Raw genomic sequence first — 13584 nt, 5'->3', positions numbered from 1 at the left:
ATGTTGTGGCTACATGAGTTGAATTTCACTCACCTGAGTGGTCAAAAGTCAGTTTTGGTAGAGATGGTTGGATCTCTTAAAGATGAGCTTTACTTCATTATTGTAATAGTTAGGAAAATTATCTTATTTTACAGTAAGGGATAAGTTGTTAGCATATGTGTGTAATAGAGCTTAAAAACAGAGATTTGATTGTTAGATTGATTAAAATAGAGATCGAGTTGTTAGTGCAGTTAGAATAGGATTTGACTCATAAAAGAGAAAAAATGTAATGGAAAAGGATTAGATGAGATGATTGAGAATTGAGTGAGAGGCGAGAGGTTGAGTGTTAGATAGGGTTTTTAGATTGATTAAAATAGAGATCGAGTTGTTAGTGCAGTGAGAGTAGGATTTGACTCATAAAAGAGAAAAAATGTAATGGGAAAGGATTAGATGAGATGATTGAGAATTGAGTGAGAGGCGAGAGGTTGAGTGTTAGATAGGGTTTTTAGATTAAGATAGGGTTTTTAGATTGATTAAAATAGAGATCGAGTTGTTAGTGCAGTTAAAATAGGATTTGACTCATAAAAGAGAAAAAATGTAATGGAAATGGATTAGATGAGATGATTGAGAATTGAGTGAGAGGCCAGAGGTTGAGTGTTAGATAGGGGACAGGGGCTGTTTTCCTCGATAAATGAGGAGGCCCATGCTTCAGATCAGTGATTATTTTTTTTTTAAACAAAATTTATTTTTCAATTTCTAATTCCTTACACAAGTCATCATTTGCCCGAAAATTTTTACTATTATACTAGATATTAAAAATATTTTCTTACTAAAAATCATAAAACAAAATATCAAAAGAACCATGGTAATAAAATTTTCCCACATTTTATAATTACAACACTGCCTCAACTTTTATATAGTTTAAATTACCCAGCCATTTGCAATAAAATGTGTCGATTCAAATCCTGCACTCAACTTTTCTACAGCTTAAATGACCAAGCCATTCGCAATAAAATGTCTGGATTCAAATCCTGCACGGGAAGCTCTTGGAGAGACATGATCAGATCTTCAAATGATAATTTCAACAAATCATCTTGAAAGAACTTCAGCAGCGCCATACCCACTTGGAAAACAATCTTCACGCCCTCGAAGAGAAAAGCGTCCCAGATCCTAACAACGAATTTAAACGGCAAATCTGCAGAGAACACTGTCAAGAACCAGCGGCTTGCATACATAGATGGCATGATCATTTGCTCCTCAAAATGCTTGCCTAGCTCTGGTAGTTGCTCCTTCACAAGTGTTTCAAAGTCAAATAGGCATTTGCTGAGTAAGGGCAGACCGTCCAGGTATAGTCCTCTCAATGGAATGTTCACTCCGTCTTTGAGCAGCACAACCAACACCCAAAACGCATTTTCCTCCGACATGTATAGCAGAAGCACGCCTGCTATGAAACTCATCCCCTGCGTATACCCCACATCTTTGTCATACACTGAATACGCCTTCAACACATTATGGAGAGACCTCTGCCCCTGCACGGTTTGAAATAATTCGTGGGATTTCAGAGTGCGAGGGACATCTTTCGCTATCTGTTTCTCAATTGATTCGGAGGTTTCTTGCGATATAAGTTGTGAGTAAATTCCTGGGTTCAGTAACCGAAGGTCATGGCTGCCTGAAATGAGCTGCCAAACGATACCCCGAAGCGAATCCGGAATGCCATTTCTGATACGTTTTTGCACTTCATTTGGGTTCGTTTTCACGCAGCGGCTCCAGTCTAAAGGTGCTGCAACTGGGCTTTCTTGATTATGATGACATTCATCTTGAAAATTGACACTAGGTCGGGATGAAATTTCAAGGGAATGGAATTTGCACCAAGCATAGGAAGTGGCAAAAGCCATTGTTAAATTCGTTGCAGAGAAAATTAGGTTGTAATCAGTTTGCGAGAGCATCCCCTTCTTGCAAATTATTTCATCCCAGTGAAACACAAATTGTTTCGTGGATGCCAACAATGTGCAGAAATTTCACCTCAATTGCGAAGAAGAAATTGGCAACCACAGGAAATGTTCTTCAGTTTCCTTTCTTTTAAATAGCTAATGGCAACAACTGGAAATATTGTTTTAATATGGAGTACGCAAGGGTTTAATACAATTCTAAGGACTTGAGCTTATAGAGTTTATGTAAGGCTGGCCGACGATTGATAAATATATAGATAACCGTTGAGTCTTCTTGTTAGAGAGCTGTTAACCTTAATTTTACATTGATACCTTTTATATTTATATTTTGTCATATAATGTAGAATTATTTTAAATCTAAATTCATGAATAGAAGAATAATAATATATTTAATTTGTAATTAATTTATATATATGGTTATTTATTTTAAATTATTTTTTAATATTTTAAATTTATTTATTTTATTTTAGTGTAGTTAATTTATAGATGAAATGATTTTCTTCACAATATCTGTTAGTTAATTTTAATTAAAATTTGGTATAGATTTTTAAAAATTTAAGTTTAAGTTGTTTAATCTATAAAATTTGAATTAAATGTCTTAAATTTTTTTCAAGATACTCTTTCCATTTTTATATTAAAAAATACATTTTAAATAACAAAAAATCTGTGAATGAAGTACTTATATGTATAAGTTAATCTATCATTATATTGCTTAGATCATAAAGTATTTTTGTTAATTTATTGGTATATTTGTTAAAACTTTGACAATGTTCTTACTGCATCACAAATGATTATTAAATTGCAATATGATGTTTATATCTATATATACATATATAGTAATTATTATATTATTTCTATTTATATTTCTATTCATAGTTGTTAGTTAATGTAACATTATAATTGTAAGTTAGTGTGACATTTTATTAGTTAGATCATATATTGTTTTTGGTCACTAATTCATTGCTATGTATTGTTTAAAGTGTAACTAAAATATTTGTTAAAGCTCTTTATTACATATAAGACTGAAAGCTCTAATAATGTTTTTAGAATATATAAAGTTAAGTTCTAATAATTATTAGAATAGGTAAGAGTTAATTATATTTGAATTAAGAGGTGATCGTTAAATTTGGATTTTATTTTTATGAGATAGTGGTGTATATATAAAACTGAATGTTTAATTTTAAATGAGATTGAATTAATTTTATTAAATTTTAAATTTTTATAATTTTATTATTATTATTATTTGTATGTGTAATTTTATCATATTATTTTTTGTTTCAGTTTATATATAACAATTTCTCTTATTTCTTTAGATATTTTTAGTCAATGCAATCTAAAAAACTTTGTAATACGCTACAACGTTGATAAATATTAAGAAGAAATATACGCTGAGCATATTCCCTTGAAAATCAATCTAAATCCTCAATTAAAAAAAGTCAACAAATCTCTTTCTATCTAAAATTCATATATATAAATCTATCGAAATTTTTTATTTTAAATTATAAAATGCTGATTTTTATTCTCAAGCCATGTCCACAAACATAGGATTCGTTACTATTGAATAAATTTTATAATTTTATAATGACTTATGTGTTATACTGATTGAATAAGTATTTATTTTCAAAAGTTTATATTTTATATTTTAAAAAATGTGTTTCCATCCTTAAATTGTGGCTATATTTCTAAAACCCAAGTGTAACATGCAAAATTTGTTTCTACATATATTAAATTTATGAGCAATGTCCCTATGTATAGTTTATGATATTTAAGAGGATGGTTCAAGACCACTATGTGTGGTCTCCTTTAGATCATAAATAATAATATGAATAGTTATTATTGTTTATAAAAATATTGTAATGGTGGTTTATGACATTATGCATGGTGATTAAAGTTTTATATTTTATGGTATTTTTTAAATTTAAACCATAATTGATTATGGTATACAAAACCTTATAATGACATTTATATTACACTAATAGGATAGTGATTCCCTTTATGGTTTCTCTCTTATGGTTTGAGGGTTTAGAATACCATGCATGTTGCATGAGGGCCAAAATCATGTTTTAGACTTATATAATTTTTTACTTGAGATCATTACAAAAGCAAAAAGAGTCCACCATGGTATACAAAACTTCTTAATGACATCCATATTACACTAATGGGATAGTTATTCCATTTATAGTGATTATCTTATGATTTAATATATATGGTAGTTTAGCACACCATGCATGAGCTCAAAAAACATGTTTTAGACAGATACTTTTCTACGTGAGATCGTTACAAAAACCACAAGATTCAACTATCATATACAAAACCTAATAATGACATCCATAGTTCCACAGAAGCCCCACTTACAACACAAATAAGTGTTGTTCCAATATTTCATTGGTAGTTGAGCTTAAAGATTTAGACATAAATGCATGTTCCAACTTTGAGCCAGAACTTGACAATGGGAAACAAATTATTGATGCAAAAACTAATGCCACCGTTGCCACCACCAAGGTCTAGAAGATTAAGCCTGAAGATGTAGATGAGGGGTAGAGTTCTTCCACTCACAGATGTTGGTGAAGTGCTTCCGACTGTAGTTCACTGATGATAGCGAGAGCCAAAATAACGTCATCTCAACAGAGGTCGTTAAGTAGTTTGGCCTATAGACCACACCACACCAGCAGCCATACACCATTGGGTGGCTCCACCCAGAGAAATATCTTTGTGCCAGTCAGTAGTGTCACCTTCCCTTCCACATCAGGTAGTGTACTATGTGACGTCACTCCCCTCGATGTTTGTTATGTTTTATTAGCCTTGTCATACTTTTGGAAGTGTCATGTTGTGTATGAGTCCAAAACTCATATCGTTATTATTACTTTAGGCAAAATACTATTAAGGATACTAGAGGTAGCGACACTTACTACCATTTCTTTTATGTATGCTATAGGGAGTGACCAATGTAAACATAGAAACGAGAACTCTAAACTCCAAACGGGAACTCTTGCCAGAAAAAACCCCCAAAAAACATGAAAAATAGTGCTAAAAACGAAAAGTGTTATGCTTGAATAACATTTTTTTTCTAGGGTAAATTTTCAACATTTTCAAATAATTAAAAAAGCAAATAAAGTAGATATTATTTATATTTTCATTTTTCAATTAGATAACTATTTATTTTAAAAATATATTAATAAAAAATTTAAATAATAATTACACTGTAAGGTGTTCCCCTCTAAAATCAACTCCCCTCAATGCCACCTTGAACCATTATGCACCTTCAGATTTAATGTTAGCTGATTGAACAAAAATCAACCATTAGATTAATAATCAATTAATAGTTAATAATAATTTTAAGTTAATAATAAGTTAATAGTTAGTAATAATTAACTTAAAATCTAACTACTCAAAACTCATTTTAACAATTTTCCTTTAGTGTCTTAATATGGAGAGAGGGAGATAGAAAAAATCGGAAAAAAGACACAATGAAGTCAGTTCTATGGCCGATATTCTGGAAAAGGTAGAACACTTCTTGAAAGAACTGGATTTGATTCAGCGAACGTTATCATTGTTTTTTGAAATTTATTGAACTTGGAAAGATTTAGTTGGAGTTGAGATTGCAGGATGGTCGATGGAATTCAAAGTTATGCATTTACTAACATCTCTGTGTTATTTCCACTTTATATATAAATTCCTAAATAAATTTAGTTGGAGGAACTTGGAAAAATTTAGTTGGGGTCGAGATTGCAGGACCGTCGATGGAATTTGAAGGTATGCATTTACTAACATCTCTATGTTTTTTCCAGTTTATATATAAATTACCAATACTTTTTATGACAATGAGTTACGGGCTTGTGAAGGACTCCGAGAGATTGCGCGAGGAGTTGTTGTTGCGCATCGATGAGGAGTGTTCTGGTAATGGTGATCATATTCCGAAATTGAGTGTCAGAAATTTGCAGAGGAAATCAGAGGAGCGGTGGAGCCTTATGTCAGGAGTGTCGGTCGATATATGGAAGGGGACTGTGGTGGGTGTAATGGGTCCCAGCAGTAACGACGAATCCACATTCCTGAGGGCATTTAGCATATCTGTGAACCGCCTGGGCCGCCAATCCTTTTATGCTAGAAGGAGAGCATTTATATTATGATGCTTCCTAGCACAACCGACCAAGTTGGGACACAAATTTTCAGATGTGCCTCTCGCTACATTAAAGGTGATTTATTTATCAATAAAGACAATTAGACTATAAATAAGCCAACAATTTGCAGGCACCAGAGCTGGACAAACTCTGCACGGTGTCCAGATCGCCCAAAATGGGGAAGATGGAGATGAAACACTTTCAAAACCCTATATGTCGTCAAGTTACTTTCTTCAAACACAAGTGATTGCCAAAGGACGCATATTATTGGAGATAAACTTATTATAAAATTTAATTTCTATTTAAATATTTTAATAATTTTTTTGATATTTTATTTTACGATTTTTAGTAAGTAAATATTTTTAATATTTAGTATAATAGTAGAATTTTTCTGGGCAAATAATGACTTGTTATTTATTATATTTTAAAAGTTATTTATTTTTTTAAATAGTGTTTAGGAGAAAAAGTGATCGTTTATATGAGCAAGGAATTACAAAATTGAAAAGTAAAATTATGGAAATTTCTTATTTCCATGTCCTACAACACATTTATAATTAGGTTGTTATGGTTACTAGTGGTTGGCCCCATATAAGCTTCCCAATTGTCTTCCTCCAATTATCACCCATCACCAGTGCAAGAAGCAGCACAAGACATCCTCCTTTGTTTAGAAATTGGATCCATCCATTTCCATATCTGATGCTCTTCACACTCCCTCCCATTCTACAAATAACTCCATAATAAACATCAACTCTATAACTGCATAATAGACATCCCTCCCCTTCTACAAATAACTCCATAATAGACATCAACTCTATAACTCCATAATAGACATCAACTGTCTATACAATTTTACATAAGTCAGTGAGTCTAATTCTATTTAGATAAATTGTGTCTTAAGGGGAAGTGACATCATAAACTCAAGCGCATCTACTATAGTCCCTGTACTATTCTCGAGCAGGTTGGTGTGAGTGCATGTCATTTAGATTTTCCTTGCCAGCATTGCCTTGAAAATGTGGTTAATTTTAATCATCTCAAGCCCTATGAACCTCTTATTCTCGAAGAGGTAATGTTAATTTTCTCTAACCCTATGAACCTCCTATTCTGGAAGAGGAAGTTCACATTTCCCACCCAACTAATAAAATTTTGGATTTTCAATAGTTGTTGTAGGAAGACACACTACTAGACCTATAGCATTAGACTACGACGTATCTTGTTGGGCACCAAAGCGAACTTCCTTCTTAGGAAAAATGGGCATCTCATGTTTCTTTTGATCATAGCTTCCCACCGCTTGTTGAGAAGGTGGGGTCATTTTTGCTATAACAATGAAGAAATGATGTGCCACATCTTGCAACATTTATAGCTAATCTTAATAGTTAGTTGTAGGTTAATAAAGGCATGGTTAATCTTGAGCACTATGCATTTTCGGTTTATATTGTTTCTTAGTTAAAGCTTTGTCAAAATTAATCAGATCTCTTCTTAAGTAAAATATTATAAAAGGCATTTGCTCAGAAGCATAAGATACAAATGTTTTGGGAATCAATATTCTTGTGCATTTTAGGTTTGCAAGTTTCCGTCTTAAGCATTTGACTGTTATGCCTTATCAATCATCCAACCATCTGAAGAAGGGAGGCTAATCCAGTGGTCTAGTAGTTTGCAAATGAGAAATAGTTTGATATCACCTCTAGAGCTCTCAAAATATGCAGTGATCGAGGTCGTCGGATTGAGAAGGATGAATTAATGACAAATTATGCATCTGCATCATGGATTTATCCACGAGAACAAATTAATGAGAAATTATGCACCTACATAATGGATTTATCCAAGAGAACGAATTAATGACAAATTATGCACCTGCATAATGGATTTTTATATGCCACGATTCTTCTCCAATTTATGCCTTACCGTGTTTCCTTTGCAACATTTGGTGCAATTGCTCGCAATAATGTAATAATGATATGTAATCTGGCGGATATTTCTTACGACACTATCATTTTTTTATTTTATTGTTATAGGATTCCAAGTATCAGTTTACATTTTGACCCTATTATTAAGGATAAATTTTGAATAAAACAAATATTTGCTGGAATTGCATGTTTAAACTATTTTATTCCATGGATTCAAAAAACAATTTTTTTTCAAGAGATTGAATCTATTTATACATTAAAAAAGAGTTTACACAAATCTGAACAAATTTAAACATTTAGATATGTGATTAAAATAGATTTATATTACATTTTAGGAAATAAATTAAAGACATTCCTAACTCTTTGTAACCCTGGCTTTCCATCGAAATTCTTCTTATTAATATATATCATTCAACATAGCTAAATATCAATATGCTTTATATAAAAAAAAAAATTGCTAACAAAAATTACCTAAAATTATTTTAAATTATTAATTAATTAGACATCTTAATATCTCTCTCTCTCTCTCTCTCTCTCTCTCTCTCTCTCTCTATATATATATATATATATATATATATATATATATATATAACTTTAAGTTTAATATATTCTACATCATTCCTATATTTCACAACATTTTACAATTACAACATTGCCTCAGCTTTTCTATACCTTAAATGACCAAACATTTGGCAATATGATGTCTGGATTTTCGTATAAAATATTCTACATCATTCCTATATTTCACAACATTTTACAATTACAACATCGTCGTAGCTTTTCTATACCTTAAATGACCAAGCCATTCACAATAAGATGTCTGGATTCAAATCCTGCACGGAAACTCTTGGAGAGCCATTAGGAGATTCTCGAATGATAATTTCAACAAATCATCTTGAAAGAACTTCAATAGCGTTATACCCACTTGGAAAACAATCTTCACACCCTCGAAAAGAAAAACATCCCATATATGAACAATTAGTGGAAACAACAAATATGGAGAGAAAACTGTGAAGAATCAGCTACTTGCATACATAGATGGCATGATCATTTGCTCCTCAAAATGTTTCCCTAACTCTGGTAGTTGCTCCTTCACAAGTGTTTCAAAGTAAAATAGGCATTTGTTGAGTAGAGGTAGACTGTCCAGGTATAGCCCTCTCAATGGAGTACTTGCTCTGCCTTTGAGAAGCACAACCATCATCCAAAATGCATTCTCCTCAGAGATGTACAACAGAAGAACGCCTGCTAAAATATGAAACTCATCCACTGCGTATACCCCAACTCACTGTTATATACCTCATATGCCTTCAACACATTGTGGAGAGACCTCTGCGCATCTCATCCCCTGCGTATACCCCACCTCACTGTCATACACCGCATACGCCTTCAACACTTTTTGGAGAGACCTCTGCATGTCCCCACTCTATGATTTGAAAGAACTCATGGGATTCCAAGTATTAGTTTACATTTTGACCCTATTATTAAGGGTTAATTTTGAATAAACAAATATTTGTTAGAATTGCAGGTTTAAACTATTTTATTTCATAGTTTTTTTTTTTTTTAAGGGGTTGAATCCATTTATGCATTAAAAAAGAGTTTGAGCACAATCATTTTTTTATTTTGTTGTTATAGGATTCCAAGTATTAGTTTACATTTTGACCCTATTATTAAGGGTTAATTTTGAATAAAGTAAATATTTGCTAGAATTGCATGTTTAAAGTATTTTATTTCATAGATTCATATTTTTTTTTCAAGGGCTTAAATCCATTTATACATTAAAAAACAGTTTACACGTCCAGAAATTTAAACACATTTAACATTTAAATCTGTGATTAAAATAAATTTATATTAATGTTTAACAAACAGATTGAAGACACTCCTAACCCTTTTGTAACCCTTGCTTTCCTTCAAAATTCTTCTTATTAATATATATCATTCAACAAAGCTAAATATCAATATGCTTTAAAAAAATTGTTCACAAAAATTACCTAAAAATATTTTAAATTATTAATCAATTAAACATATCTATATATATAAAAGTCTAATATATTCTACATCATTCCTATATTTGACAACATTTTACAATTACAACATTGCCTCAACTTTTCTATAACTTTAATGACCAAGCAATTCGTAATCGTGTAGTCTAACGAGGTGGAAGAGTTGCTCGGAAAGTTAGGGAAATTCTGGTCATATTTAGAGAAAATCTGGTAAGTATTTTTGTAAATCCAAGTTAAAGTTGTTAAACCTCAAAATTTTAGGTGTCTTAGACATTTTTGATGGTGTCGAATCCATTTCCACCATCAAAAACACGATTCAAACACTGCAACTACAAGAGTTCTTGAATTGTTTTTACTCGTATTCCAACCACTTTTAACCAGACAATTCCTCAGCCTCGTTAGATGATTCCATTCACAATGGGATGTTTGGATTTTTGTCTAATATATTTTACATCATTCTTATATTTGGCAACATTTTATAATTACAACATGGCCGTAGCTTTTCTATACCTTAAATGACCAAGCCATTCGCAATAGGATGTCTCACGGAAACTCTCATAAAGCCATTATGAGATCCTCAAATGATAATTTCAACAAATCGTCTTGAAAGAACTTTAGCAGCGCCATATCCACTAAACATCCCATATACGAACAATTAGTCGAAATGACAAATCAGTAGCGAAAACTGTCAAGAACCAGCTGCTTGCATACATAGATGGCATGATCATTTACTCCTCAAAATGTTTGCCTAACTCTGGTAGTTGCTCCTTCACAAGTGTTTCAAAGTCAAATAGGCATTTGTTGAGTAGAGGCAGACCGTCCAGGTATAAGCCTCTTAATGGAGTATTCGCTCCATCTTTGAGTAACACAACCATCACCTAAAACCATTCTCCTCAGACATGTACAGCAGAAGCACGCCTGCTATGAAACTCATCCCCTGCGTATACCCCACCTCACTATCATACATCGCATACGCCTTCAACACATTGTGGAGAGACCTATGCGCGTCGCCATATATGGTTTGGAAGAACTTGTTGGATTTCAGAGTGTGAGGGACATATTTCGCTATTAGTTTATCGATTGATTCAGACGTTTCATGTGATATCAGCTGTGAATAAATTCCCAGGTTCACTAACCGAAGGCTATGTCTGCCTGAAATGAACTTCCAAATGATACCCCAAAGCGGATCTGGAACTTCATTTCTGATATGTTTTGGAACTTCACTTGGGTTCATTATCATGTAGTGGTTGCAATATAAAGGTGATGCAACTAGGCTTTCTTGATTACGATGGCATTCATCTTGAAAATTGACACTAGCCCCTGACCTTGGCATAGGTCGGGGTGACATTGTTGGAAATTTCTGATAATTTCGAACAAAATAGAGGAAGAAAAGTTCCTCAATTCAACACAAAGAAATGAGAGAAATTTGGACAAAGAATATATGGAGAAAAGATTTGTTTCTATTAACCATAAAAATGACAATAAAAATTACAAACGTCTTCAGAACTACAGTTCTAGAATAACTAAAAACTCCATACTCTGTTTTTTCAAACTCTGTTTTTTTAACACAGATTCCTGTTTTAGCATCTAGCAGACAGTTGCTAAAACACCAGTTTCAGCATACACAGTTTGTTGCTGAAACACGCAGAGAGTTGCTGAAACACCAGTTTTAGCATACATAGTCTGTTGCTGAAACACATAGACAATTGCTAAACCACCAGTTTCAGCATACACAGTCTGTTGCTAAAACACACAGACAGTTGCTGAAACACCAGTTTCAGCATACACAGTCTATTGCTGAAACACACAGACAGTTGTTGAAACAGCCTGTAGAATGCATTGCTGCTCCAAAACACAACGACTCTATTTTCTTGCTGTTTTCTCTGCTTTGCCTTCTTCTCTGTCTTTTTTTCTATTTCTCTTACATTCTTCTAACATCAAAAGGAACTGTTGTTCATTACATTTATATGTTAAAAACATATTTGACTTTAAACAATAAAATAATAAAAATATCTTCTAAAGCTTATTTGCGTATTGAATGCTGCAAGCGATGATGCCTTTTGAAGAAATGAAGTCGGCTGTTGCAGGGGAGTTTAATTCTGAAAATTTAATGCACATTAATGTGCAAAATATCAAGCACGACTTTGAGGCATCCAACAGTCTGGAATATCTACAACAAATCGGATTTCTGTTCAGTTGTTTATGTTGCAGTTGGAATTAAATTCCAACACTCCCCCTTAATTTCAACTGCTGGGTTTTTCTGCATACCCAGGCATTTCCTGAAATGATCAAAACTTTTCTTTCCCAATGGTTTTGTCAATATGTTAGCTAACTGATTCTCTATTCTACAGTGCTACAAAACAATCTCACCATTGTTAACCAATTCACATATGAAGTGAAATTTGGTGTCTATGTGCTTTGTCCTTTTATGAAAAACAGAGTTTTTAGACAATGCTATTGTCGAGCTATTGTCATAGTAAATGGTTGTGCCCTTTTCTTGTTCATGACACAAATCTCTGAGAAGTCTTCTTAGCCACACTGCTTGGCATGCTGCTGTTGTTGTTGCCACATACTCTGCCTCCGCTGTTGACAAAGACAGAACTGGTTGCTTTCTTGGAAGCCCATGAGATGGCTCCGGATCCCATATGAAACACATACCCCGCTGTGCTTTTCCTATCATTAACACTTCCAGCCCAATCACTGTCAGTGTAACCTGTCAACATGAAACTTTCAGAAGAGGAGTATAAAATACCAAACCCCTTCGTTCCATTCACATACCTGAAAATCCTCTTGGATGCCTGCCAATGAGTCTCTTTCGGTCTTTCCATAAATCTGGAGATTAAACTCACAGCGTGCATAATGTCCGGCCTAGTTGCAGTCAAGTACATAAGGCTGCAAACTATGCTCTTGTAGAATTTTGGATCAAAATCCTTGCTGGTGTCTTCTTTGGTCAATTTCAACCCCATTACAGTTGGAGTCGTAGCTGCCTTGTTGTTTTGCATGTTAAATCTCTTCAACACTGCTTCTACATATTTAACTTGAGAAATGAAAACACCATTTTCACTTTGGTCTACTTGAATTCCAAGAAAATATCTTAAGAAGCCCAAGTCAGTCATTTCAAATTCACTTTTCATGACTGCTTTAAAATCAGCAATGAGAGAAGCATCATTGCTAGTAAAAATCAAATCATCTACATATAAAACAACAATAAGAATCTTACCGTCATTCTCCTTTATGTAGAGTGTGGGTTCACCATCACACTTATCAAACTCATTCTCAATTAGATAAGCATCTATTCTGCTATACCATGCTCTTGGAGCTTGTTTCAGCCCATAAAGAGCCTTCTTTAGTTTGCAAACTTTATGCTCTTGGCCTTCAACTTCATAGCCTGGAGGTTGTTCAACATAAACCTCTTCTTTTAACACTCCATTTAAGAATGCAGATTTAACATCCATCTGATAAATCTTCCATTTGTGTTGTGCCGCAATAGACAACATTGTTCTAATTGTTTCCATCCTTGCTACTGGTGCAAAGGTTTCATCATAGTCTTTGCCTTGTTTCTGCTTGTAGCCTTTCACAACAAGTCTTTCTTGGTGCCTGTCAATCTTGCCTTCAACATTGCTTTTGGTCTTAT

At 33.2% G+C, this 13584-nt stretch overlaps 1 protein-coding gene across 1 annotated transcript; it reads right to left on the bottom strand.

The window, feature by feature from the left end:
• Positions 1 to 959: 959 nt before the first annotated feature.
• Positions 960 to 1874, bottom strand: LOC149196574 (uncharacterized). Its single transcript, XM_089408348.1, has one exon. The coding sequence runs from the start codon at positions 1872 to 1874 to the stop codon at positions 960 to 962; it is 915 nt and encodes a 304-aa protein (XP_089264474.1).
• Positions 1875 to 13584: the final 11710 nt, after the last annotated feature.

The sequence above is a fragment of the Pinus tabuliformis genome, chromosome 2_2, assembly GCF_031772625.1.
Source record: "Pinus tabuliformis cultivar Carrire ecotype Pingquan chromosome 2_2, CPIR1, whole genome shotgun sequence".
Lineage (NCBI taxonomy): Eukaryota > Viridiplantae > Streptophyta > Pinopsida > Pinales > Pinaceae > Pinus > Pinus tabuliformis.
The sequence above is the reverse complement of the archived record's forward strand: the minus strand, read 5'-3'. Positions and strand labels throughout refer to the sequence as shown.

Bases quoted from the DNA above. Each gene is read 5' to 3' on its own strand.
- LOC149196574 (XM_089408348.1), bottom strand. From the start codon at position 1,874: ATGGCTTTTGCCACTTCCTATGCTTGGTGCAAATTCCATTCCCTTGAA.